The 27,030-nt window shown below is 44.5% G+C and overlaps 1 protein-coding gene across 7 annotated transcripts in view; it reads left to right on the plus strand.

Annotated features, from left to right (window-relative positions):
* MPRIP (myosin phosphatase Rho interacting protein) overlaps nt 1-27,030 on the plus strand; it is a 69,784-nt gene that overhangs the window by 34,026 nt on the left and 8,728 nt on the right. For 4 of the 7 annotated variants that reach the window (XM_083372648.1, XM_083372646.1, XM_083372649.1 and 1 more), the window contains 12 exons: nt 7,805-7,940; nt 8,148-8,261; nt 8,773-8,829; nt 9,101-9,169; nt 9,581-9,670; nt 10,183-10,292; nt 15,889-16,480; nt 16,704-16,820; nt 19,079-22,888; nt 24,448-24,595; nt 25,050-25,167; nt 26,630-26,789. In XM_083372648.1, the coding sequence (XP_083228774.1) occupies nt 7,805-7,940; nt 8,148-8,261; nt 8,773-8,829; nt 9,101-9,169; nt 9,581-9,670; nt 10,183-10,292; nt 15,889-16,480; nt 16,704-16,820; nt 19,079-22,888; nt 24,448-24,595; nt 25,050-25,167; nt 26,630-26,789 (5,521 nt within the window). The remainder of the gene's footprint in view (nt 1-7,804; nt 7,941-8,147; nt 8,262-8,772; nt 8,830-9,100; nt 9,170-9,580; nt 9,671-10,182; nt 10,293-15,888; nt 16,481-16,703; nt 16,821-19,078; nt 22,889-24,447; nt 24,596-25,049; nt 25,168-26,629; nt 26,790-27,030) is intronic. The other 3 variants (XM_083372650.1, XM_083372652.1, XM_083372651.1) reach the window with 1 other exon arrangement.

Raw genomic sequence — 27,030 nt, forward strand, 5'->3', positions numbered from 1 at the left:
GTCCATCCGAGAAACAATGGCCAAAACAGCGGCCCTCTTTTCTGGATGACAGTATGGTGCCCGGAAATGTGTCCTCCTCGTTTAGTGACCACCATTGGGATCGGCAACTCATTTGTTAAATGAAATGGTTGCTAAGTGAAATTACCCTGTTATGATCTTCTTTCAACTTTGCTTTGCACGCCTGCAAAGGATGCAAAAGCAAGAACTGGTTGCAAAGTGACTTTTTTAATCAGTCACTCAATGAGGACGGTCTGCACTGCATCCGAAGCGCTCATGATGAAGAAGGGAAAAAAGATCGTTTTAAACCTTTGCTGCTTGCCCCTTTGCATCCAGTCCTAGAAAAATATTTTTTAGGACATTGTGCAAGCACACATTCAAAATCTGGCCATGAAATGTGAATAATGTTCATTTCCTTAATTTTTTGTTAAAAAATAGGAGTTTCTAGCCCTCATGGGCGGGAAATAGAAGCATGCGCAGACTGGCCCTCCAATAGGACTGTAGCCCAGTGGATCAAACCTTAAAGCTCAGCATGGCTTGTGCTTTGCACCGCTTTTCCGCGGACTGCGTGGTCTTAAGCAGCTTGCATAAAATGCCGGCGCATTGCTTCTTTGCAAGCTTGCGTAGAAGACAGAAAATGTTTGCTGGGCACCCGAGTTCAAGCCAACCAATAAAGGATTGTATTGCCTTAGTAAGGGCTTCAATTCAAATTTCCCCGCCATCTCTTTTGGGGACCAAACTTTCTTATGAACCAAGGAGGTTTGCCAGTCAGAAATGTTTGGCGCTCGCTTAGTAAGCAGCGTTATGAAGATAGTCTGGTGCAAAAAGGACGCGCCAGGCATCTGCTTAGGACAGACACAGCTTTCCCCTTTTGAGGAATGTGCCGTGCGCGGTGAAGTTTGTTTATTTATTTACAAAATGTATTTCTCGCCACTCGTATCCAGTGACTCTGGGCAGCTTACAACATAAAAACATGAAAAAAAAACACATGAAAATCGCCCGTTATAAAAACTCAGCAAATAAAAAAAACATTAATGGAAAAAAATCAAAGAGACAAGATGGCAAAGGAGGGAGCCAGAGGTGGGTGGAGAGGTGGCACTGAAGTTTAATTAGTCACCTGCTTTGGAATCGATTCTGTGCTTTGGGTGCATCCAGCCCAGGAAGTCTTGCAGATGATAGAAGCTTGGATCCGAAAGCAAACTAAGATGCTTAATTCTGCCTGCCCAGTTTAGCCATTTTTAAATTTCATCCTTGCTATATTAAGGTTGCCTGTCAACTAACTGAGGAATAACTGAAGGGTAAGCAATAACTGGGTGATTATTAGCAAAATATTGAACAGGGAATGAAACAGAATCCTGTTACCGGTGTTGAGATCCTTCCCTGAGTCTTTAAATGCCCCGTCCTGGTTTCTAAAACACAATGGGCTGCTAGCACAGGTATTCGTGATAGGCTTACCTTCATGAGGCCTAGAAACTTGCTTTAGGAAGGAAACTAATCCATGCATATTTTTGAGATAATAGAGACCAGGAACTCCCTTCATTTGTTCTGTTGTATATTCATAGGAATTCATAAGAGGCGTCTCAGAAAAGGAGCCAGAATATGCAGATTGGAGGATTGTGAGCACAAGCTCTTCCAAGAGATAAAAGAGAATTTTTCTCCAGTTGCTTTTTGAAACCTCCACCAGATCTGGCTTGCTCATAACAGACGTCTTGCACCAGCTCAAGAGCAAGCCTTGTTCTTTTTTCCAGAATTGGCTAGCAAGAAACCCACAAATGAGGAATGAAAGAGATTTCACCCCTCGCCAGAGGGTCTTGATGGTTGATGAAGCTTGTTTGTAACCTCCAGGTGGCTTCAGACAGACTTTATTTTATTTTTTGCCCTGCTGCATAAATAAAAACCCCTGCTATTAAATGAACATTTTCCTGTCTTCCTGCCGATCTCCATCCATTGCTTTGGGCTGCTTTAGTAACTTATTTCTCTGATTGCTTCATTAACATTCTTGTCCATCCTTGAGCGGAGTTCCTTTTCTGGGAACAAAGCACGCTCTGTAACCAGCGCTGGCGAGTCTTCCTATAATCCAACTCGATGTCCAGGTTGAAACAGAATACAGAATAACAGAATAGGAGAGTTGGAGGGGGCCTTGGAGGTCTTCTAATCCAACCCCCTGCTCAGGCAGGAAACCTTATATCATTTCAGACAAATCCACCCTTTGAGACCATCCTGGTCTCAAATAATTCCTATGGATCTTCCAGTAATATTCACAAAATCCAACTGATTGGGGGACTTTCTGAAGGACTTCATACCCACTCCCGACCCTCTCCGTGTCCTCTGTTCATGTTCTGAACCCTTTCAATTTACCAGTTCTTTCCAGGTCATCAAGGAGTAAATGGGACCTAAAGCTGCACTTTTCCAACTGGTGTGTGTGTGTGTGTGTGTGTGTGTGTGTGTGTGTGTGTGTGTGTTTTAAAGGCCTGAGTAACAGACCTTTTGGGCAATTTGACAAGAGTGTCTTGCCCAGGACTACTAAAAGCAAAGATGTTTTGCAAAGGTTGACGCCCTGATTGAGGAGATGCTAGATTATCTGGAGTTACAGCTAACGTTGCTGCCTTGGTTTCCCGTCAGCCAAAATGCCTCCTGTTTCTCAGCTTCTCTTGCAGAGTTAAAATCTTTCTTTAAGGATGGAGGTTTACAGCTTCCACCTACATCTTTATACAGGTAGTCCTCGACTTACGAGCACTATTGGTCAACAATTTCCACTGCTAAGCAAGGCGGTTTTTAAGAGAGTCATGCCTGATTTTTACAACCTTGTTGGCCACTGCAGTTGTTAACTGAATCATATGGTCATTAAATGAATCCAGCTCCTCCTACCCCCCACCCCCAATTGTCTTTGCTGGGAAGGTCGCATATGGCAATCACATGATCCCTGGATCCTGGTCATAAGTGTTGGGACCCATTATAAATCTGTTGTAACTCTGAATGATCTCTAAATAAATAGTTATAAGTTGAGGACTAACTATATCAGTTTTCTGCCCTGGTCAAAGACCATGCCCCGCTGGGTTTCTAAAAGGCGAGGGAGGATGGTTCTGTGTTTGAGTAGTGAAAAGAACAATAGGATACCTGGTCTGTGGTTTGCTGCTTCTTGAACCTTTGCAGACTTTAAAATAATATTCATGAATCTGCAATTACTTTTTAAGCACTGGGTCAAAATTCCCAGTCGTACACAGTCCACAGTCAGATTTGAAATTTCCCCACTTGAGTATATTGTAAACATGCTTGTCTGCCTCCTTGAAAAGCAGTTGTTCAAGACTTGTGCCCTGTGAAATATTTAGAAATATTTAGATTTTAGTTTTGAAGTATAGATTACCTATGATGCTGGAGTTGTACTGGACATATTTGCATTTACGTGCAAGGACTTCATAAAACAAATGTCCCTGGGAAAAGCATTTTTACGAGGAAGCTAGGAATTCCTTTAACTGTTTCCTAACCAAGTTAACATTTGATGTTTATACGGATTTGTGTCTGTTAAACCCTGTTTAAATGGGAGCAAATCCCAGATTCCCCAGAATGAGAAAGATTAGACCAAGAGACATCTATCTATCCCTTTGATGACCCAAAACATTTCTTTTAGCAAGTAGGTTTTCTACTTCCAGGACATAAAAACACTCGATTGTTCACTTAATTTCATATTTCAGTAGAATTCTTCTCCAAAAAAGATTCCTGAATTGTCATATGCTTTGGAGATAAATTAGAGGTTTTGTGGAAGAGTTTGCATAACAATTCTTTCATTTATGAATTAACATGTGGTGCGTTTCACAACCTCTGTGCACACATCCCTGGCCAGCAATCTAGAAATCCCAGATACAGCTAGTCCTCACTTAATGACCACTTAGTGACCGTTCAAAGTTACAACAGACCCTTCAAAAGCTATTTATGTCTGCACACCCTCCTGTAGTCACACGGGCTCATTTCCGGAGGTTTACAGGTGAAGGTCCAGTCATATGGGTGCCTCGACTTACAACCGTCATGACTTAGGATGGCAATTCCAGCTCCATTACAGTCATAAGTCCAGGACTACCTGTATTTGTGTGGAGAGTTATAACTGAGTGTAGAAACCTGTCTTCAACCATGAGGCTTCCATTGTTATTGTAGCCAATTACTGACAAATAATTTCAACATGGCTGTAAATCTCATTGACCGGTACAAGTAAGGTTCAGTTTAGCAACCGCTGCAGTCAAGGTCGTAAGATTGGATGTAGTCATGTGGTGCCCCTTTTAATGACCAGTGTAACTTACAACAGAAAATCCAGGCTGAATTACAGCCGTAAGTCGAGAACTATCTATATAGGATGTAGAAATCTTCCTTTTTAGCCTTATGGTCACACAGGGAGCACACGAGTGTGTTGAAGATACAAAACCAGACGGAGAAATTCCGTCAGTAAGATTTTACATAACTCCTGGTCTCCGCCTACTTCCACACTGAAAGTAAGACATGCTCTTAACAAACATATTTTCTTTTTTCCTTTGAGGTAATTGAGTATTTATTTATTTATGCATTCCATCCCTTCATAATTCATCAAATTTATGTGGCCGCCCGTCTCATGAAAAAATAACTCTGGGTGGCATTGAACAATTCTCTCCGAACTGACTTTGCATAAATCCATCCCTTTGATCTTCTGTTGATTTTCCATCCTCATTCCCGTCTTCCTGCTTCTTAACAGATCAAAGAAAGAAAACATGTAGAGTGGAAAATCAATGGTTTTTCTTTCCAGCTCTTAACCCCTCCTTTCGCCGAGCTGCCTTGGTCGTTTTAGAGCAAGGGGTGTCCAACCTGGGCAACTCTAAGACTTGTGGACTTCAACTCCCAGAATTCTCCAGCCAGCACATGCTGTAGAGCCTTAAAGTGCGAACAGAGCCATGCTGGCTGGGGAATTCTGGGAGTTGAAGTCCACAAGTCTTAAGAGTTGCCCAGGTTGGACACCCTTGTCTTTAGAACATGGTTCACTGCTGCAAACTAAGCTCAGAGAGAAACAGCAGCATTTCCTTATCACTTCCACCTACCCAACCCAGCTGCCTTGCTTCCAAACTAAAACTGTATCCTCCTGTTTCTAAATTCCACGTGGAATGCAGGGCTGAGATTGAGCATCCAGAAAAGGTGTTTTTCCACCAAAAAATGTTGACATGGAACTCCTTACAGTTGCAAACTAGAAGAGACAAAGGCTTTAGGTTTTCTAGCAAGGAGCCCAGGGCAGTGGGGTGTTCTTCCAAGCTGACTCCCCAATTTTTGTTGGCAGAGACAATGGCGGGAAAGAAATTGGAATGTCAGGGAAGTAATTAATGCCAAGAAAGGAGCTAATTTTAGCCCCCCAGTTATCAATTAGGAATGACCCCATCCCTAATTTTTAAAGTTTCTGGAAGTTTGTGGACACTGATTGGCAATGCACCCCACGTTTTACCCTTCCTTACAGAGTTAAAATGGGGGGGGGGGGTTTCTGGGTACCTCAACCTGGGTCTTGGGGGTGTCAAAACTAACCAGGCCAGATAAAAAAAGTGGGGAGATCTTCACTGTCTTCTTGTCTCCGGTAGTTGTGGGTGCTCCATCACTGGAGTTTTTTTAGGAAGAGAGCGGACAGCCATTTGCCTGGTATGGTCTGGGGTCTTTTGCTTGAGCAGGGGGTTGGACTAGAAGACCTCCAAGGTCCCTTCCAATTCTATTATCCTGTTGTTCTTGCCACCGTTCTTCCCACGATACCTGGAGTAACCACACTCGGCGGGAATGGCACTCTGCAGTTTCCAGTGATCACTTCTCTTAATGGTGTGGATGATTTTGCATTTGTTTGGGTTTTGGTGCTTTTGTTTTGTTTTTTTAAAAAAAAATAAAATCTCAGAATGCCTCTGATTTGGGGGTGGGGCAGGGTGGGGAGGGCAAGAAGGGAAGATAACCTTTTTGTTCATTCATTCTCCAGCTTTTATTTTCTTGCAGGTCTTCTGTTCTTCACCTCCCTCTGCTGTGTGATAACTTGTGCTCCGCTGCTTCGCTCCCATCTCATCTCAAAAAAATAAATAAATAAATAAATCTCAAGCTGTTGACGGCGGTGCTCTTCCCTTTCATGACAATCAAGCTGCTTTTCATTTTTGTGGAGGTGGGGGCGGGGGTGGTGGCTTGGAAAGGAACCAGACCAGTGGGCTGAGCCAAATGGGAAATGGTGGCCGAGAATCTTCCCTTCCCCAAAGGGAAGCTGAGATGGGTCTTGGCACGGAAGCCAAGCGGTGGCCATGGGTTTTAAAATTTATGGTGAGGGTTCGAGGGCAGAGGACTTGAAGGGCAGGCGTCCAGAAGGGTCTTGATGATGATGATGATGATTTTGCCTTCTCTGGTCAAGGGCCATGGGTGCTGGGGGCTCTCACTGCTGGAGGCATCTTGGTGGGGGGGTGCTTAGTGCTTCTTCTCTCTGCATGTGGCATGCGGTGATTTGGGTTCTGCCTTGAAGGGAATCTGGGCACAGCCTCCGGGCTCTGGAAGAGGCTGGTAGTTCAGCAGGGTTAGCTTTGGTAGGCAGCAGTGTGGAAAAGATTAGCTTCCTGGTCCAGATTCTCTTAAACGGATGGCTTCTTATACACGCTGCGGGCACAGATGCAGTCCCCTGTGCTAAATGTAACTTTAATTTTATTTTTGTTTTTTTTTGTTACTTTATTATTTTGGTTTACTTCATTTTATTATTTTAGTTCACTTTACTTCATTTTATCACGTAGCATTACTTCACTTCATTTTGTTATCTTACGATACTTCATTTTATTATTTTACATTTCTTCTCTTCCTTTTATTATTTTAGTTATTTTTTATTATGCTGCCCATTATTGCCCTGTACACTGCCCTGAGTCCTTCGGGAGAAGGGCGGTATAAAAATATAATAAATAAATAAATAAATAAATAAATAAAATCTTCCCTACAAGGTGACTCTGGGCGGTTTGATAAGCCACTATAGGAAGTCCTTGATTTACCACAGGCCTCTCCAAGGGCTACTTAAGGTTTGGATTTGAACTTCCAATGGGATTTTGAAATGCCCGTCTCTGTTTTGGAGACGCAGAGCTCGAAATCAATTTGGTTTTAGCTCTTGTCTTTCTCTTCTATGTTTAAAGTCCAGGTTGACCCATGTTGACGTTGGCTCATAGGTAAACCAAGGCTGGGTACGACTTTGTGAAGCGTTTTTCTGAATATTAAAGTGTAACGGTTGACTTGTGAAGCTTAGCACTGAATTATGTTCTTAATGATGGGATTCATGCCATATATTCATAGAAAAGGTAATAGGTTTGAGCTTGCTGCCTTAAATCTGCAAGAAAACTCACTCACTGACCCCATTTTCTGAGGACGTTTTTGAGGATGCGATCCCTGTGCTTCTCCGAAAGAGCACTGTCACATAATTGTGCCTTTAAAAGGAGAAAGAATTGACATATTTGCAAGCTTTACAAATCCAAATGCTCCATGCTTCCCACTGAATGAAATGGGCTGGTTCCAGTTTTCGGTAATGTGCACCTAAGTTGACAAATGCTTCAGGCTTTCAGATCCCTTCTAGCTTACTAATTTTTATTTACAATTATATGATTATCTCTTGGTTTGTTTTTCTCCCCATCCAATGAGTCTGTGCAATAGGACAGGACAGAAATATAGTAGAGAAAAGCATCGTTATGTCGATATTTTGAATATGTTGTCTGGATAAGAGGGAGGGCTGAAATGTTTCTGACTTTCAAGGGTGGCCTATCCTTCCCTTTTGTTCAAACTGCCCGTCCCTTCTCTCTTCTCTGTCTCTCAGGAGGTCCCAAGTAATTGAAAGATTTGAAGCATTGGATATTGAGAACGCAGAACACATGGAAATAAATGCTTCTTCGGGGCTCTCCAGCGAAACTCGGCAGGGCAGGAGCGAAAAAAGGGTTTTCCCTAGGAAACGGGTGAGTTGGCAGCGGTCTCACGTTCTTGATACGATGTGAGAGATTTACAGTCTTTGTCAACCTTAGCAACTTTAAGAGGCGTGGGCTTCAAGTCCCAGAATTCCCCAACCAGTAAGACAGTGACCGTGACGATCTGTGACCTCTTCATTATTAATCGAAATTGCAGTTCTGAATCCAATGACCGTGCAACATTCATATTTTCTGCAGGATTTACTTGCTGAAACAGCAAGCGGGACCATCATGGATGTGTCAGCTTCTCCTTTGTCTCCGCACCGGAGAGCAAAATCGCTGGACAGAAGGTCTACAGAATCCTCCATGACTGTAAGTTAAATAATTTGGGGATTCTGAATAAGGGAATAACAGAGTTGGAAAGGACCTTGAAGGTCTTCTAGTCCAACCCTCTGCTCATGCAGGAAACCCTATAGGGTTAGGCTTATGTCATCATGAACTCAGAGAGCAAAATGGACATTGCCAACAAACTCAGAGTCCTTGGGTATGGTTAGGAGGGCACTGGCTTTTCTAGGTTGCCCTATCTATGTTTCCTGGTAAAATACATGGGAAAATCCCATTGGAGGAAAATTCCACTTAGGGTTAGGGTTAGGTCACCATGAAGTCATAGAGCGCCTTGCTTAGTGACAGAAGTTCCAGTCCCAATTGGGGTCACAAGTTGAGGACTACCTTGAGTAAAAGATAGTCCCATTCTTGAAGGAAAGTTCTGTTGAAAGAAGGGAGCCGAACTCTTCAGAAAAAAACAGGATTTCTTTTATATTATTATATGTAATCTAAGCGGAGATGAGGGCCAGGATGCTAAATTCTCTTCGGTCCTTTGTAGCCAGATTTGCTGAACTTCAAAAAGGGATGGCTGACAAAACAGGATGAAGATGGGCAGGTAAGTTTTGGGGTGCTGTTTTCCTGGGTTAACCACAGTAGATGGGGTTGCCCCTTGGAGATAGTAAACCTTGAGAACTGATTTCAAACTTGGACTTATTTCTGCCTAGCTTAGATGCAAAAGTTCTCCTAGTCTAAGTGTAATGTTGGCAGAATTCTGCCCAGTAAAATAATCACTCCCACCAACCCCTACCTACTTCTTTAAGAAACCAGTTTGCCGATCTTAGGAAGGAAAAATGTCTGTAAAATGGCTGGTCTTGTTTCTTTTGTAGTGGAAGAAGCACTGGTTTGTGCTGACGGATCAGAGCTTGAGGTACTACCGGGATTCAGTGGCAGAGGAGGTAGGTTGAGGTGGAGACCAAGAACTAGGGCCTTGCTGGACCCTTTCTGATGCTCACACCAGCTCTGTTTCTTTCTCTCCCACCACCTCCGTAGAGTCTGCTTTGATTCTTCGGGCAAAGAGGATTCCATCTTATATTTTGTGACACTGCTGTATAAAGAAATGTTATTGTACCTTTTTCACCATTGACCTATACCAGGGGTATGCAACCTTGGCTCTTTTAGGACTCGCGGACTTCAACTTCCAGAATTCCTGAGGCAGCCTGGCTCAGCTTGGAAACCTCTCCCTTTCGCCTCAGCATAGCTGGCTCAGGAATTCTGGGAGTTGAAGTCCAAGAGTCATAAAAGAGCCCAGGTCGCCTACCCCCGACCTATACGTTCTCCTCTTAATGCATTTCCTCTCTTTTTCTCAGGCAGCCGATCTGGATGGGGAAATCGACTTGTCGACCTGTTTTGATGTCACAGAATACTCCGTCCAGCGAAACTATGGTTTCCAGATCCATGTAAGAAATAGAGTATACATAGAAAGGGTAGACATCTTCTGAATAAGGATCTTGAGCCCGTCCCTTGTGCAAAGGAATTATGGATGATGAGATAGGAGGTCATATAAGTCCTGTAAAATTAATTAATTAATGGGGCAGAGTTGGTTTTCCTTGTTGCGGTTGTTGTTATGAGACCCAATTTATGGATGAGTAAGTGAAGATCCCATCTCCTTCAAAAGGTGCCCTAGGGTTCAGAGAGAACACCTGGCCCAAACCCCTCCCACCACCAATGACCCATCTGGAGAACCATTCAATATATGGTCTATTACTATCTGAAGTTGGGTGAATGTTTCTGGTTCTGGAAAAGCAGAACCAGAACAGAACCCATTCTTTCTGTTACTTCTTCTGAAAATTCATTTGAGAAGCTAACTTAGAAAGGTGGACACCGCAGCAGGAGATCTGAAGAAACTTCCTCCCAGAAACATCTGTTGTAGAGAGAGGCTCAACCATCACTTTTTCCTCTTCTTTCGTAGACTAAAGAAGGCAAATTTATTCTTTCTGCTATGACATCTGGAATCCGCCGGAACTGGATCCAAACCATTATGAAACATGTTCGTCCCACAGTCGCTCCAGACGTGACCAGGTAAAAAAAAAAAACAACACATGAAAAATAAGAATGTTTGGTCTTTTCCCCCAATTATCTTCATCACATTTCTCCACAAATCCATTTACTTCTGATTTCTCTCTCTTCCACTTTCTGAAAATCATTTTTCTGAGACTGGTTTTCTGGGAGTTTGATTTTTTTGCACAATTTTGTAAGGACAGCTGGATGCCTTATTGACTGATTTCTCTTTCCACCTCTTGTTAAATATGTAGAGTGATGGGAAAAACTAAGGTGGAGACACTAAGAGGAACCCTAACTAGAACCCTTGTTCAGGGGCCATATCAACCTAGTTGCTTTTCACTTGAGCGAGCTTTTAGCGCACTGAATACAGATTTACGGGAGCACCTTCTGCCGGCGTTAACTTCCCATCGTCCTGTGTGCTCCCACAGAGAGGGCCTCCTCAGGGTGCCCTCGGTCAAGGAATGCCGACTGGCGGCCCCCAGGGGGAGAGCATTCTCTGTGGGCGCGCCTGCCCTCTGGAATGAAATGCCTCCAGAGCTGCGGATGACCCCTGACCTTCGCTCCTTTCGCCACGACCTGAAAACTTGGTTATTTGAGCTTGCCGGCCTGGACTGAGGGATTGGGATTTTAAATTTTTAGAATGTGATTTACTTGTTGGGGCTAATTTAATTTAATTTATTTTAACCTTGTATATTGTGTTTTAACTGCCCTGTACACTGCCCCGAGTCCTTGGGGAGAAGGGTGGTATATAAACCCAATAAAATAAATAAATGTAATTAACCACCAGTTTCAACTTCAACAAATGTTAATTTGCAGTAGCAACAGTGTGCATCATCTTCCAGTTAGGACTTTAATGGTGTATGTTGTCCCCAAGCATGACTCTACAGTAGGTCCCACCTTTCCCTTGATCTACAGTAGATCCAACCTGTAGGTCCCCAAATTAAAACCTTGGTTTGACAGCACTTTGTAATAATCTGGCTTCAAATGTGGTAGTAAGGTCTTCCTTTCCTGTTTTGTTATTTGCTTGTGTAAAAAAAAAGAGTAAGCACCACAGCGAGTACTGTATCTATGGTGTAGTTGTGAAGCATGGAATGTTGCTTTTAAAAAGGGGTTTCTCAACGATGGCAACTTTAAGATGTGTAGGCTGGCTGAGAAATTCTGGGAGTTGAAGTCCACACGTCTCAACGTTGTCAAGGTTAAGAAACCGTGCTTTAAAGTGGTGTGTGAACAGACATGAGGACCTGGGGGCAGACAGCTCAGCCCAAAATTGCTTTCCTTCTTCTCTGTCCCTCCTCCATTCTGTCTCTCCACGCTTCTCTCCCCTCTCCTCCCAGTCTCTCGCCTCACTCCTTCATATGTTTAATTTCCACGCACTCGCAGGAAAAGCTTCTCTTTGAAGTTATCCGTGCTGAAGCCAAGGTTGGAAAACTGTGTTCTCTGCTGTATTAACGTTTTGTGGTTTGTATACCTCGTGATTCACTGCATGTTTCTCTTTCTTTGCTGCACTTGTCTGGATTAGAAACTCCTGCTTATTTTGCTCAAAAAAGCAAGGAGGAGGGAGGGAGGGAGGTCAGGATGACGGGACTGAATTGCAGAATTAGTTGCAGAATTTCTGTGGTGTTGGTTGCTTGGCCTCACCAAGCGGGCCTTCTGGAAATGCAGCTGAAGGACCTTCCCTTGGAAGGACAACAGCTGATCCTATAGCCAGAATCTGGAATAGATCAGTAGATTTGTAGTAAGTTTGTAGGATCTCTTGCAACATCTCTGCTCAGTAGGCATCCGTGCAACCAAAGAGTCTCCCAACCAGAGTAGTAAGCAAATGCTTCTTTGTGCCTCAGAACCACAAAGTTGAGTCCGTAAGTAGAGGGACCTCTAGGCATACCACCTAGTTCTTTAAGCCAGATACTCAAGTCCCATGAGTAGGCGTATCTGAAATTACTTCAGGGGACATGTCAAAATAAAGTACCACCAGAAGAGAATCTATGAGTTCAGGGTTGAACTCTGGAGTCCTTGGTGCTCTCTGAGCTTGGTTGTCTACTTGGAGACATTTCATTGCCCAAGTATGGAACATCTTCAGTCTGAGTGAAGGCAGAGTCAGTATTTTGTAAAAGTTGGATAGTTTCTGTCATAGGACTTAGATTGAGTCATTGTTGGGCAGGTGAGGAAGACTGAAAGTGGGGGAAAGGTAGGCTCAAGAAGAGCAGTCAGCGGTCTTCTAGTGATCTTCGGCTTGAGAGTGGTACTAGACTTTCTTTTACATCCTAAGTATAAAATGATCTACAGTAATTTGAGTTTTTGCAGAGGTGAGATATCCTTGGGTGCTGAAAATAAATAAATAAGAGAGCCATTCCAGAATATAATCCTTTGAGACCATGCCTTGAAAAGGTGACATGGAGAACCTACGCTTGTCCACCCCAATGAGTAATGGGTCATTCCGACATCCCCCACTAATTTGGTGTTCTCTTCCCATATTTTTCTACTCTATTAATGATTAAAATCAATCTGGAATTCTTTGTTGTGAAGGAAAGTTGCATTTGATTGCAACTACTGGCTGTAGACCAAAAGCAACTTTGACATGAGTTAGGCTGCAGTTGCCAACATCTCACAAAAAGATAAGTTGAAATCCCAGTCGAATGTCGCTAGATGATGATAAAAATAACTAATGAGGAGGAAGATTTCCACCTTCCTCATCCCAAAAAAGCATTTGCAACTGTTGTGCCAGAAACCTTTTCTACGTGGATAGAGAATTTCTAGATCTGATGCCACAAAAGAGGTTTTAAGATGCTTCCATGTTGATGGCTAGTTGTTGGTGGCTCTTCTTAGAGAGCCAAGTAAAGTTTGTGGGTTAAAAAAAATGGGATAATTCGTACATTCATTCAAGCCTTCCCTGCCATTTTAAGGAATGGTTGGGAAAAGATAGGCAACTAAGATATTGCTATACTGTAGATCTATCCATTCTCAGCGGTGAGTGGTGTTTCCACAACCTTCAGAAGCTACAAGAGATAGCCAGGCCCTGGGCTCATCCTGAAAAGAAAGCAACATATTTTCCTAGCTGGCTCATGTTTCCAACTAGTAGGGATAATAAAAACGGTCTATGGCTAAGTTAGGGGAATGCAGCCCTAAAGTTAAATTATTATGTTATTTTAATTTTAAGTCCGCCCTGCAATTGTGCACGCTGGAGGCTGGCATGTGTTCCGTTGTGTGACAAGCCCCCATTTCCAGCATCTTCCAGAACCTTTTCCTTGCCTGTCTCTGCCTGTCTGTCTCGCTCCCCTTCCGTTTTGACGTCCACCTTGGCAGTGAGCACCGCAGCTTTCTTTGTGTGAGCGCCGGCTTGCGTTAGGCCCTGTGTCGGTTCTTGTCTTGGAGAAGAAGCCATGCTGTAGGCACCCCTCTTCCCTTTCACTGCTAAATGGAAGTCTGGGAAGAAACGCACACGCACAAAAAGCCATTGGATGCATACAACGAAAGCTTTTTGGAGAGGAAAGGAACAGCACGAGGGGAATCTGGGCCTTTTGAATCTCAGTAGGATAATATATCTAGTTTGTCCTTGAGGGTTGCTCTTGGTGCAGTGGAGATTTCCTGGTTGAAAATGGATGCCCAAGAATCGGGCATGTTGTAAAAAATACAGAATGGGAGTCTGTCAGGGAGTTGCGCAGCCGGTAGCCAAATGGCGTCAGAGATGCTGACGGGAACTTGTAGTTTTATATAAATAAATATATTTACAGCAGATAAGATAATCAGGCAAAGAGAAGCATCGTCAGGCAAATCAACACCACAGGAACGTCCTGAGGTAAATTGCAGAGCACACAGAGGAAAAAGGTGGGAAACGAGGAGGATTCCCCCTTTACAATCACAGCTTAGATTGCCTCATGCAGTGGCCAGCTCCCTTCAGCCAATTAGCTGCACTCATTGTCCAGGTTTTCACTGCGCCTGCTATTAAATTAAATACCTTAACAGAGTCCCATTCTCCTAGGGCATGTTCTGAGGGATCCTCAGTGCTCTCTGAGCTTGGTGGTTTTCTTGCGGACCTCTCGGCACCAAACTAGGTAACCTCATCAGGGCTAGTAAGGAATGGGGTTTACGCTCCATTTATATACTAGTGGCTTGCCCTGTCAGTGTTGATGGGGTTGGTCTTAGAGGACCTTTGGTGGGGATGTTTACTGTTGGGTTGTTCGGCAGTTCCTTGATTGGGCTGTTGTATACTTCTTGATGGTTGGTCTGATGTTAATCTTGGGGTTCATCTATGCTCATCTAGGTGCTGATTGCTGGTGGAGAGGCATATGGGTCTCTCTTCAAAACATCCCCCCCTCCAGCAATCAGCACCCAGATGAGCATAAATTAACTCCCAAGATTAACAATCAAGTAAACGATACCCCAGTCGAGGAACCAACAAGCCAACAATAAACATCCCAACAAAAAAAGCCCGCTGAAGATCACTCCACTAGAATATAAAACTGAGAGCAAACCCCACTCCTTACTAGCGTTGATGATGTTACCTAGATGGGTCGTGAAATGTCTGCAAGAAAACCACCAAGCTCAGAGACCCCTCAATTCAACCCTGAGCTACAAATATTCTCCTTTATTGGTAGATGTATTGTTTCATGACAGGGACAAGACATTGCAGCCAGCCCTCAATTTTATCGCCTAGAATGCTTCAAGTCATGCTTCTGTTATTATTGACTGAAGTGAGCTAGAGAGAGAGGACTTTGTCTCCTCCTGTGGGGTGTAATGGAAATGGAAAATTCTTTCCTGGGTCTCAAACGAGGTCTTCTTGGGGGAAAACTGCCCTCTTCTTGACCTGCTCAGCAAAAAAAAAAAAAAGCATTTCATGAATGTCTTCATTGTAATGCTGGTGAATAACAATGCTGCTGAAGCTCACAACAGCTCTGTTATGAGCATAAATCTTGCTCTTTTCAGGAGAAGTGGAGGAGAAAATAGTTGAGGAACATTTGCAAAGAGCAGAGAAAGTGAAAAAGGAGAGAGGCCGACGCAACCTAAAGTAAGGTCTCCATCACAAAAAGCAGAAGCCGGTTACTAAACACTTAATAGCCCTTTGACCAGGATATTTTAGGTTGTTTTACGCTTTTGTGACTGCAATGTTCACTTGAAGATCAATCTCCGTTTTATGTCTGTTCTGAGTTCAGCATTATTACTTTAAAACTTTTCACTCTGGCTCCAAACACCAGATAATTTTGCAAAGTTGCCTTAAGCTGATTTTGATGCAAGGTGAACGGGTGTGACCAGGGCTTGATCTGGTTGAATGTCAAAAGTTTACCTCTTGCAGAATTGGAAGAAGAATGGAAACTGTACACCAAAAGTCATGAACAATTAATTGTATTATAGGGACAGGAAAAGCTTCCAGTTCTGTGTCAGTGGGAAGGTAATCAGCCAGATCTTTGCATTGTCAACCCTGTTCTTAAACCAAAGGATAGACGGTCTCTCGGATATGATGTCAGAATAATTCTGTTTCTACTCAAATTCCACACCTCCAATAGTTTTGGCCTCCGATGGTGTCTTCCTGGAGCAATCGGAGAAGAACATAAGGATGAAAAGTTGGGTCCATGTCTAATTTGTTTCTGCTCTCCTTTCTTCTTGAATCGTTTCTTACCAGCTCTCTGCCAGAGGAGAAGAGCAAAAATGGAAGCTCCTTTGAGGCTTGTCCCAAGCCAAGTGAGAAGCAGGAGACAGAGCAAGCCGAGATGGACCCCGAATACAAGCGCAGTCGAGCCCGGGAACGGCGGCGAGAAGGTCGCTCCAAAACCTTTGACTGGGCTGAGTTCCGCCCCATCCAGCAAGTCCTGGCTCAGGAGCGAGCCAATTTGGCTGAGACTCTGAAGGACGCTTCCACTCCATTCCCCAAGGAGCCCAGCCCCTCAGAGGCAGACCCCGGGGAACTGGAGAGAGAACGTGCCCGTCGAAGAGAGGAGCGAAGGAAGCGCTTTGAACACCTGGATGCTACTGATGGAGGAAGCCCAGAAGACTTCTCCAAGATGGAGGTGGATAGGCTTTCGGGGTTGCCTGCCACTTCGGAGGCCAAGCCCCAAAGCGTCCACGTGGAGATCGAGCAGAGGTGGCATCAGGTGGAGACCACTCCTCTGCGGGAGGAGAAGCAGGTCCCCATTGCCCCGCTACATCTTCCTCACCTGGAGGAGAATGGAGAGACACTCCATAAGCAGCACCTGACTGTGCTGCTGGAAAAGGAGGTAAGGTGGGGGGAGGGAAGGAAGGAAGGAAGGAAGGAAGGAAGGAAGGAAGGAAGGAAGGAAGGAAGGAAGGAAGGAAGGAAAACGGGAGGGAGGGAGGGAGGGAGGAAGGGAGGGAGGGAGGGAGGAAGGGTTGAAAATACGAACTTAAACCATGATCTAGACGTGGGATCTTTGGGTCCCTCCCCATCCTTGTTTAACGCCTTCCATGTTGTACTTCCAGCTGGAACAAAGTCAAAAGGCAGCTTCAGAGCTCTTGGAACAGAACCGTGCCCTACAAGACCAGCTCAAAATAGCTCTGGGACGCGAACAAAGTGCTCGAGAAGGTTACGTCCTGCAGGTAGGAGGGAGGAGGAGACCAGAAGCATCGGTCTCTGGTAGTCAGTTGGGCTTTGTTCGTGGGGCTTCAGTCCAGGATGCTTGCAAGTGGGCCTAGATCAGGGGTAGGCAACCTTGGCTCTTTTATGACTCGTGGAGTTCAACACCCAGAATTCTGGGAGTTGAAGTCCATGAGTCATAAAAGAGCCAAGGTTGCCTACCCCTGGCCTAGATGGATAGATATCATTGGCGTAGTTTATGATTACAGCCTTTGGACTACAATCCCTTTGTTCAAAATAATAAAGTTTTTAGAAGGTAGACCAAAGTCATCAGTCAAAAGCTAAATTGTGTTGTTGACGAACTAGTGATATTGGCTGTATATTTTTCCTTTTTCCCTACTCTTTAAAAAAAGAAAGAAAGAAAGAAACCTTGCTAGGCAATCCTGAAGGCAAAGCTCAAATCTGAAGCTTGTTGTGAGCTTTTTGACCCACAATAGAACATTTTTAGCCTGCTTTCTTTCCCGATTCATGGGGTCCACGTTGCAAGTTTTCCTCCCGTCGAGTCTTCAGGACCTGTCTAGAGCCAGGTTGCACGCATATTGAATTCGGAGCCCTTCTGAATCTCTCACAATACAACTTTTCTTGTGTATCTCTTGCCTTGAGCCTGACTGCGCTCTTCATTTTTAACAACAATGGCGCATGACTGGTTTCTCCTGCTTCTCTCCAGACAACTAGCTCCTTTCGGGGTGAAGGTGTGGGAGATGACTCTACTAATCTTCCTTGGGGACAGGGCATCGTGCATGGGGGAATTGTTCTGCTGTGAAAGCATGTATCTGAGTGTCACATCTGTGGGCTGTCCCTTCCAGCCATCCCAGGACAGCGAGGCAGGGCCGGTGATTAGGCTGAACGCTGTGCTTCTTCTGTGTCTACTCCATACCACGTGGCCTTCTTTCCCAACCATTGCATGAATCTCTGTACGTTCTTCTGTCCGCATGAATCATGGTTTTCTTTTGCATCTCTTTGGACCTTTGATTACGTTTTCATCTTACCTCTGTCATTCCACCCTACTTCTCTTGATGTGCAGGCAGAATAAAGCCTAGGTAGACCTAGAACTTCAGCATTAAAACTTCATTCTCACCTTGTTTTTGCTAGGAACATAAAGCATAAAATGTCCCTTTTCCCCCCTAAAAGAATAGGGGAGTTGAGAGGTATGTGTGTCAGTTGTTGCCAGCTCTACAGTGAAGGGAAGGGGGGGAAGGGACAGTGTGTCGATTTTGTGGGTTTCATGGTTCTTCTAGGACTTTATTAGGTGACGCTTGGCATTATTGTTTGCTTGCAAAAGATGCTAGATTTAAATCTGGATACCGGGAACACAACTCAGCCACTCCTGGGTAGAGAAGCTTAGAGCTTGACCCAGTCTTGAAAGTTTGAGAGAACCTTGACAGTAACAAAAACCCAGAACAAAATAGGTATTTAATATTATTCATTAAAATTTGCGTACCACCCAATTCCCAATAGCTTTGGGTGGTTCACACATAGCAACATCCAAACGAACAAAATGGTGTCCTAATAAACAGCAACGAAGGACAGCAAACCAGACGGGAACAAAACCAAACCTACATAATCAACAGTCAAAAAAGGGGTTCAGTCACCCTTGCCAAAAATCTGGGTGAAGATTCAACTCTTCAAGGTCCTTCGAAACACCAGTAGAGTGGAGGGCCAACTGGATCAAGGAGAAATTCCATGGGAGGGTCTGATTCTGGTACCCATTTCTAGCTCAGCTTTGAGCCCCCAAAATGAGATTGGTCAGATGGGTCTTGGCGAAGTTGCTCGCTGTTTCCTAATGCACCTTTGGTCATCCCTCCTACCCCTCCAGCTTTCATTCTTTCTCCAATCTTTCCTCTAATTGTCTTGCGCCATTATGTTTCCTGGTGTCCATCCTCCCTCTTTGTTTATTCAAGTTGTTTCTTTCAGGGTCTTTTGTGTACAACCTATTGTGGTGTTTTATCATCCATGCTGTCTGTTACGTTGGAAGATGTTCTCCCTATTTTCCTGGAAACCAAAAAAAAAAAAAAGTGGGTGAGGGGTGTGTTTTGTTTCTGGTTGTTTTTGAAAACCCCCAAAATAAAAATAAAAGGAGATCATTCTGAATTGAAGCTGAAAGGGAGCGATCATACCCATTCGACGCATTCTATGGCCTAAACCTAACCAGAGATGTGACACTCAGAACCAGGGGCGAAGAATGCTACTAATTTTCTATTCAATTAATTTTCTTTTAAAGACTGAAGTGGCCTCCTCCTCCTCCTCCTCAGGAGCCTGGGAGAGGCTCCATAAAGTCAACAAAGATCTCCAGAGCGAACTGGAAACGCAATGCCAGCGCCAGGAGCTGATCAACCAGCAGATCCAGTCGCTTAAACGTAGCTACGGGGAAGCCAAGGATGTCATCCGCCATCACGAAGCAGAGATCCAGAGCTTGCAAGCCAGACTCAGCAACGCGGCTGCAGATCTCTCCATCAAGGAGCAGACCTTGGCCAAGCTGAAGAGCGACCTGAAGGCTGAGAAGAAGAAAACGGAAGAGCAGATGGAGGAATGGCAACATAGCGAAACAACTCTGAACTCCCAGCTGAAGGCCAGTGAGCAGAAGCTGAAGAAGGCAGAAACTCTCCTCTTGGAGAAGACCCAAGAGCTGAGAGATCTAGAGATGCAACAGGCGTTGCAGAGAGACTACCAGAAAGAAGTGCAGCGTCTCCAGGATCGCATTGCTGACCTGAGCCTGCAGCTGAGTGCCGGCGAACAATCCCGAATGCTGATGGAGAAGAAGCTCCAGAAGAATTACGAGTCTTTGCTAGAAAGCTGCAAAAGGGAGAAGCAAATCTTGATCCAGAGCCTGAAAGAAGTGGAAGATAAAGCCAGTGAATACGAGAACCAGCTTCAGAATAACGAGCAACAGAAGGAGATCCTGCTGAAGGAGAAGCTGACGGCCAAGTTTGAAAGCAGTGAACTAGTCCATCAACTGGAGGACCAGCTAGAAAAGAAAGAAGCCAGCATCCAGAAGCTGGTGGAACATATCAAGAGTCTTGAGGAGGAAAGGGATCAAATTAAATGCCGGTTCCAAGAGTTGATGAACCAAGTTGCAGAGTCCGATAACGAGGTGGCTAAACTCCAAACCAAGCTACAACTGGAGGAGAGTAGCTACCACAGCCTGGAGAGTTCCTACGAGGTGGTTTCGGAGCAGTTCCATAATTTGCAGCAGATTTTGAAAGAGAAAGAGGAGGAGTTGAGACAAGTAAGAGAAACCCATTTGAGCTTTGTGGAGAAAAAAGCTGAGCCTCTTTTAAAACTGACCACTGCAGGTAGCAGTCGAGAAGAACAAGAAGACCACCCGGCCAAAGAAGATGATTTGAAAACATCAACTGAAGGGAATTCTGTGCTGAAGGTCGCAACAAACGCAACTGATATTGGCAAGGTGGAAGATCCAGCACAAAATTCCTCAAAGCAAGGAAGACTCCCAGGTCTGGGATGCATGCTTATCGATGATCATCATGAAGGACCCAGTAGCAGCCAGAGGCAAATCTGTGGACATACGCTGGTGAGCATTGAAGAATGTTCTTCTCCATCAAAGTCAGTAGATCTTCCAGAAATAGAGATGGGTCAGAAAGATGCGACGAAACTTGATGCGGAAATACCAGGAGCCAAAAGACAAAGGATACGTTTCTCCAATATCCAGTGCCAAAAATATATTCATCCTGATGGATCAGAGAAGACGTGGGCCAGCAGCACTTCCTCTGACACAAGCCAGGAACGGTCCCTTTCAGAAGAAAGTATGACTTCCGAACCAGCTTTTTGTCATCCAGCCTTGGGTGATTCTGAGACCTACTTATCTATCATTCACTCCCTGGAAACCAAACTTTACGTCACCGAAGAAAAACTCAAAGACGTCACCATGAAACTTGAAAGTCAGCAGGGCCAAAATCACGATGCCCTTATGGTCCTTCACCACCAGTGGTCTGGCATTGAAGCTCAGCTTAGAGAACAGCTTCAAGACAGCTTGGCTCAGATTAGAGGGTTGGTGTCACAGGTAGAAAGTGAGAAGCAAGAAAAATTCAAGCTGAATGAGAACCATCTACATCAGCTGTGCAAACTCCACGAAAAGACCAGCCGAGCGTTAATGTGTTTAAATCAGTGCAGAGAAGAGCTAAAACATGCGGGCTCCTCTGAAAAAGAGGAAGAGATGTTCTTGGATGCTCTCTCCAGCATTGAAAGTACTTTAATGGATGCCATCCAGATGTTACAAAAGGCACTTCCTTCGGCTGAGCACCAACCAGAAGAAGTCCAAGCTTTGCAGACTAAAGACATCTGCTGGGATGAGAACAACGCTTCTCTCCAAGGGAGGCAACAGCTGGAATTTTCTGTAGAAGAACAGCTGAGGTTGCTTTCCAGGAGAGTGGCGTTTGAAGCTCGCTTGATCAATCAGATAGCAGAGTCTCTGACGGATGCCTCTTCAAAGATCTCAGCGACTCTCAGAGAGATTCACGCCACTCTGGAGACAGTCTTATTGGAGCCTTCGAATATTTTACATACTGCTGTGGCTTTAGCCGATACCTTGTCTAAGAAGTTGTTGTTGGAAGATGGGTTTTGGGGTCAGGTAGAAGAATTAAGGAAGCACTTGAGGGTTAAAGAAGAAAGGGAGGAAGTGAAGATGGAGACCTTGGACTTTCCTCAATATCTCATCCAGTCAGTTACAGACAGTACCCTGGTTAAAGCCGAACTGGGTTTTGTGGCTCAGAAAATGAGAGAATCCTTCCATCAGAGATTAAAAGCTATGGAAGAAGACCTCCACAATGCCAAAACCGCTCTTCAGCAGCATAAGTGCATGTTGGAAGAAATCCTTAAAGCCTACAAATCTCCTGAATTTGATGGGATTATGCACCAGATCTCCAAAGCTCTTGAGATCCAAGAAGGCACTTCAGAAGCAGCCCAACCAGCTTGGCACGTCAGCCTTCAGGAACGCATTTTGGAAGCTCATAGCGTACAGGATCTCAGCAGTCAAGCTCTGGCTGCTGTCCAGGATGATTTGGCTCAGCAGCTCAGGGACAAAGCCAACATTCTGAAAGAAATTGCTGCTGCCCTTCTGTCCGTGTCCCCTGACGACGCTTTGAAAGATTGCCACAAGCTCCTCAAAATCTCACGCAGTCCTCCTTACGAGATGTGCATGGGAGATCTTGAACACTATTCTTCTCTGCTAGTCCAGGATGCGATTATTCAGGCCCAGGTTTGTTACGGGGCCTACAGAGCAAGGCTGGAGTACGCAAAGGAAGCCAAGGTGTACAAAGAGTCTTTACAAAACATGGATGCCTTATATCAGGAGCGCGTACGGGCAGTCACCATCCTCAGAGAAGAGTACGAAGTAATGCTGCAGAAACAGCAGAACGAATTTGCTGAGATGATCGCCATGCTCAAAAGAGAGAATGATGACCTCAGAGCCAAGGTGGGGCAGCTGGACAACCAGCGACGACTCCTGGAAGAGGAAGAATGTAAGCATAGCCAAAAAATTGCAGAACTTCAGAGCCAGTACGATGAGGAGATGCAGAAGGTTGTTGAGCAGCTCCACAGGACTGAAGACACGCTACAGGGGGAACGAATTGAGGGGGGCCATCAGTTGGAGACCCTTGTACAAGACAAGCAGAACCTGGAGAGACACCATACGGAGCAAATGCAAAGCTTAGAGGAAAAGTTCCAGGTCAAGATGAAAGAAATCCAGGTCCTCCACGATGAGGAACTGCAGATCTTGCAGGAACGCTACAACCAGAATATCAAGTGCTTGGAGGAATCGCTGGAGAAGTATCAGAAGAAGCCTCCTGAAACCTCACCCAGGATGGCCTCTGGTGCAGAAGCACTGGGAGAAGACCATCATAACAGTGGAATCCAGGTCTTGGGAAATGATCCCAATGCCCTACACGGATTGAGAGAGCGGATTCAAGAACTGGAATCCCAGATGAACGTCATGAGAGATGAGCTGGAGAACAAGCATCTGGAAGGGAACGCACCCACCTTGAGGGAGAAATACCAGAAGGACTTTGAGAACCTTAAGGTCTTTGTTTGTTCATCTTCTCTTGCTATGTCATGTGTGTCAATGCTCCTCACGGCCATGTAATCTGATCCCCTCCCTTGTTGAGAGCAAGCATGCTGATTAACCAGCTGGCCTGCAGGTAGAATCCAGAGGCCAGTGATAGAAGCTTTCTCAAAGCATTTCATTCTTTTAAAAGAGCATCAGTTTAGCCTCCTAGGGCCTTGGACCCATTTAAACCAGAAAATGAGTCCTTGGGATTAGACAAATCCCTTGACCTTTAGGGAACAAATTGGCCATTTTTTTTCAGCACTGACATCATTTTCTTGACATTATGAAGATCAAGTCACCAGGCGGTCCAGCTTAATCAAAGGTGACCTTCTGATGATTTAAGAGGGTTGGAGGGCAGCGTGCCAGGAAAGCTCCAATTTAAGATAACGCCCTCCAAACTGAGGGTCACAGACTGTCCTTGATGGCGGTGGTGGGGTTTTCTGCCCCTAGAAAATCCAGCCCATCGTCTCCTCCCTCCGTTACAGTGAGAAACAGGGTGCTTGTTGTTTCTCTCCATTTACTCTCCATGTCTAAAAATGTCTTAACTGGATCGGCATCATTGCATGTGCTTAAAATCTCCCCAGCTACCTCCATTCACCTCCCATCAAATTAAGAAAAGAGCCGATTTTCCAATAATAAGGATTCTCATTTGAGATATAGGCTAAAACTCATAGTATTTCCTCCTGGCAAACTCTTGTAATTTCACTAGGGTGTAAAGAGGTGGAACCTGGTGACGCTCCTCTGGTTTGTAATAATTGCACACCCTAAACAGGGCACTTGACTCCCCCCCCCTTCATAAGTACAGCACGGCAGCCTAACCTTAAGGATGTGAGGCTCTTTGTTATTCACACCACACACAGACTGAACAATGGGCTGTGGTGGATTCCTGGGTTTGAACAAGTGAGCCCTGGTGGCACAGTGGTTAGAATGCAGGATTACAGGCTGACTCTACATTCCCAGTGCCAGGAGTTCGATCCTGACCAGCTCAAGGTTGACTTAGCCTTCCATCCTTCTGAGGTTGGTAAAATATGCTGACTCTGTAAGCCGCTTAGAGAGGGCTGTAAAAGCACTGTAAAGCGGTATATAAATCTCAGTGCTGTGGCTATTGCTATTGAGATGGGTAAGAGTTAGGGAATCTTTACTCATGTGAAGTCCTACTCCTGATAGACAAGGAGGAGGGCTTGAGTAGAGTTTGCAAGCTAGAATTAGAATTGTTTCCCCCCCCCTCCAACGTTTGAATGCCCACATCCTTTTAGAGCCTTTTCAGGAGATCCTAAAATAATACTTTCTTAAAGCTTTGGGGCTGCCTCTTCCACTATAGTAAAGATTGGCAGTGGCAGTGATGGAGAATGCTAGATGTTCTAACCTAGCCAGGAATTGATATTTCCTTCACCACGTGATTCTCTCCCTCCAGTCTTTTCTGTTAGCCACTTCCCCTTTTTCCCTCCAGACCCATCTCTGTTGTTACTGGAGGGTTTAAGAATGGACTTGGGCAACATGCCAATGCAACCTTCTTTCTGATTTTCTTGAAGGCAACGTGTGAACGGGGGTTTGCAGCCATGGAAGAGACCCACCAGAAGAAGATTGAGGACTTGCAGAGGCAGCATCAGCGAGAACTGGAGAAACTGAGGGAGGAGAAGGACCGTTTGCTGGCTGAGGAAACAGCTGCCACTATCTCTGGTAGGCCTAAGGCAAGAGAGTGCAGAAGACGCGGAGATGCGTTTTTCCTACAGTTGTGTGTAGGTAGTCCTCAACGTATAACTGGTTGCTTAACCACTGTTCAAAGTTACGATGGACCTCCCCAGAACTACATATGACCTGTTTACAGTTACGACAGATACACAGACACAGACACTCTGTGATCATGTGGCCACAATTTGCAATATTTTGTGTGTGTGTGCTGGTTTCAAGCGTTCCAGTTTCTGCTAAAAACCGCCCATGGGGGAGAAAATTAACATGGCATTTGCTGACCACAACAGTGTTCACTTAATAACAGCTGCAAAAAAATATTCTTAAAATCCGATCTGGCCAAACGATGCTTCGACTTACAACTGCATTAACTTAACAGCTAATTCCGGGCTCAATTCTGGTGGCCAATCAAGGACCCCCAGTAATTTCTCCCTTTCCTTTCCAGCCATAGAAGCTATGAAGAACGCTCACCGGGAGGAACTTGAACGGGAGTTGGAAAAAACCCACCGCTCCCAAATTAGCAGCATCAATTCAGACATAGAAGCTCTGCAGAGACAATACTTGTAAGGCTCTCTTGGCATCTTCTGGGGTTGGTTGTCCGTGTCAAATGTTCTTTGCCTTCTGGATCTACATTGGTTGGATCCCGTTGTGCATTACTGGCATTTTGGATACTCTAAACTTGTATGCAATCTATGATCATTATCTCAGCGTACACACACACACACACACACACACACACACACACACACACACACACACACAATCTTTTCCCTGTCTTCTAAAGCTATCCAGGTGGGGGGCAACACTGTCCCCCCAAGCTGCTAATGGCTCATTTTCCTTCCCTATTTCTAGACTCCAAAATTCATCTGTTTGTAGTACATTTTCTTTTTATTTATGAGCTGCTCCATAAGCCCTTGGCTGCAATGGGGACATATTTTCTGCAAGTATATGTGTGTGTACACACACACACATACCCTCATAATTTATTTTGAGGATGTCACGGAAGGGTAATAAACAGATTTATTGTCACAGATGCACCCAAAAAAATTGACCTAAACTGAATTTATAGATTTGTACTTTAGGAGAAATGAATTCCTCATGTCTGATTTGGACTATGCTAAGTTTCTAAAACTTTACAGATAATTTTTGGGAAAGTCAGTTAAGGCTTTTCTCAGGAAAAAAAACGTGTATGACCGTCCCAGTTTTCTACTCTCTTCATCCATTCTCTGTACTTGATTTCTCCTACCCTGCTTCCCCAAATTAATTTTGCAACACAAACCAGCAAGGAGAGAAGAAAACTCTACTAATCAATTCCTGGAATTTAATAAATACTCTGTTTTTTGCTTTTTTTTTGCTCTCCTTTCTTTGTACATTCTTGGAAGGGAGATTTTAAAAGCCTTTAAAAAACAGAAAGAGGAGAGGGGAGGGAAGCGGGAGGGAGGGAAGGAGAGAGAGAGAGAAAGAAAAGAAAAAGAAAGAGAAAGAAAGAGAGAAAGAAAGAAAGAAGGAAAGAAAGAGAAAGAAAGAAAAGAAAGAAAGAAAGAAAGAAAGAAAGAAAGAAAGAAAGAAAGAAAGAAAGAAGAAAGATTTTATACAGATTTTGACTCAGGCCACTAAAAGTAAATTGGTGTACATTTTTGGAAAGGAGAAATGATTTTGGGTTTTGCTGTACTGGTGATTAAAAACAATCATGATTGGATTGGGAAAGAGTTTCTTTAAGGGCTGAGTGAAGGGAATAAGTCCTTGGAAGGTCTGGGAGGAATCAAAATTTATAGAAAAGAAAAGAAAAAATAATGGAACGGAATGGAAAAATAGAGTAGAGTAGAGTAGAATAACAAAGTTGGAAGGGACCTTCGAGGTCTTCTAGTCCAACCCCCTGCTCATGTGAAGGTTCTCCTCTTCTGTCACTGGATGGGTGTACTTACAGCCTTCTCCTCCTCCTTCCTCACCTGCCAAGTTAATTAAAGTGGGTTCTTGAATGGTCCTTCAGAGTCAAAGCCTCTTTCTGCTTTGTGTGGCCATCAGGGAGGAGGTGCAGTCAGTCCAACGGGAACTGGAAGTCCTTTCGGAACAATATTCGCAGAAGTGCTTGGAAAACGCCCACCTTGCCCAGGCTTTGGAGGCGGAGAGGCAGGCCCTCCGACAATGCCAGCGGGAGAACCAGGAACTCAACGCGCACAATCAGGTGAAGCTTTCTTGTGGTCTGAGACAGTTGCTCTAAAGCAGGTGTTTTTCGGCCACTTTAAGATGGGAGGACTTCAACTCCCAGGATTCCCGAGTTCACCGTGTTCAAGAGTTCCTATAATTTTTTGGGGGGGAGGAGTGATGTGATGATATATACCTGTTAACTCTGCATGCACAGTGAGGTGAGAGGTTCCTGTGTTCTGCAAAAATTGATGTAAAGGTTTCCTGTATTGGATGATAAA

Source organism: Vipera ursinii, assembly GCF_947247035.1.
Source record: "Vipera ursinii genome assembly, chromosome: 13".
Taxonomy (NCBI): Eukaryota; Metazoa; Chordata; class Lepidosauria; order Squamata; family Viperidae; genus Vipera; species Vipera ursinii.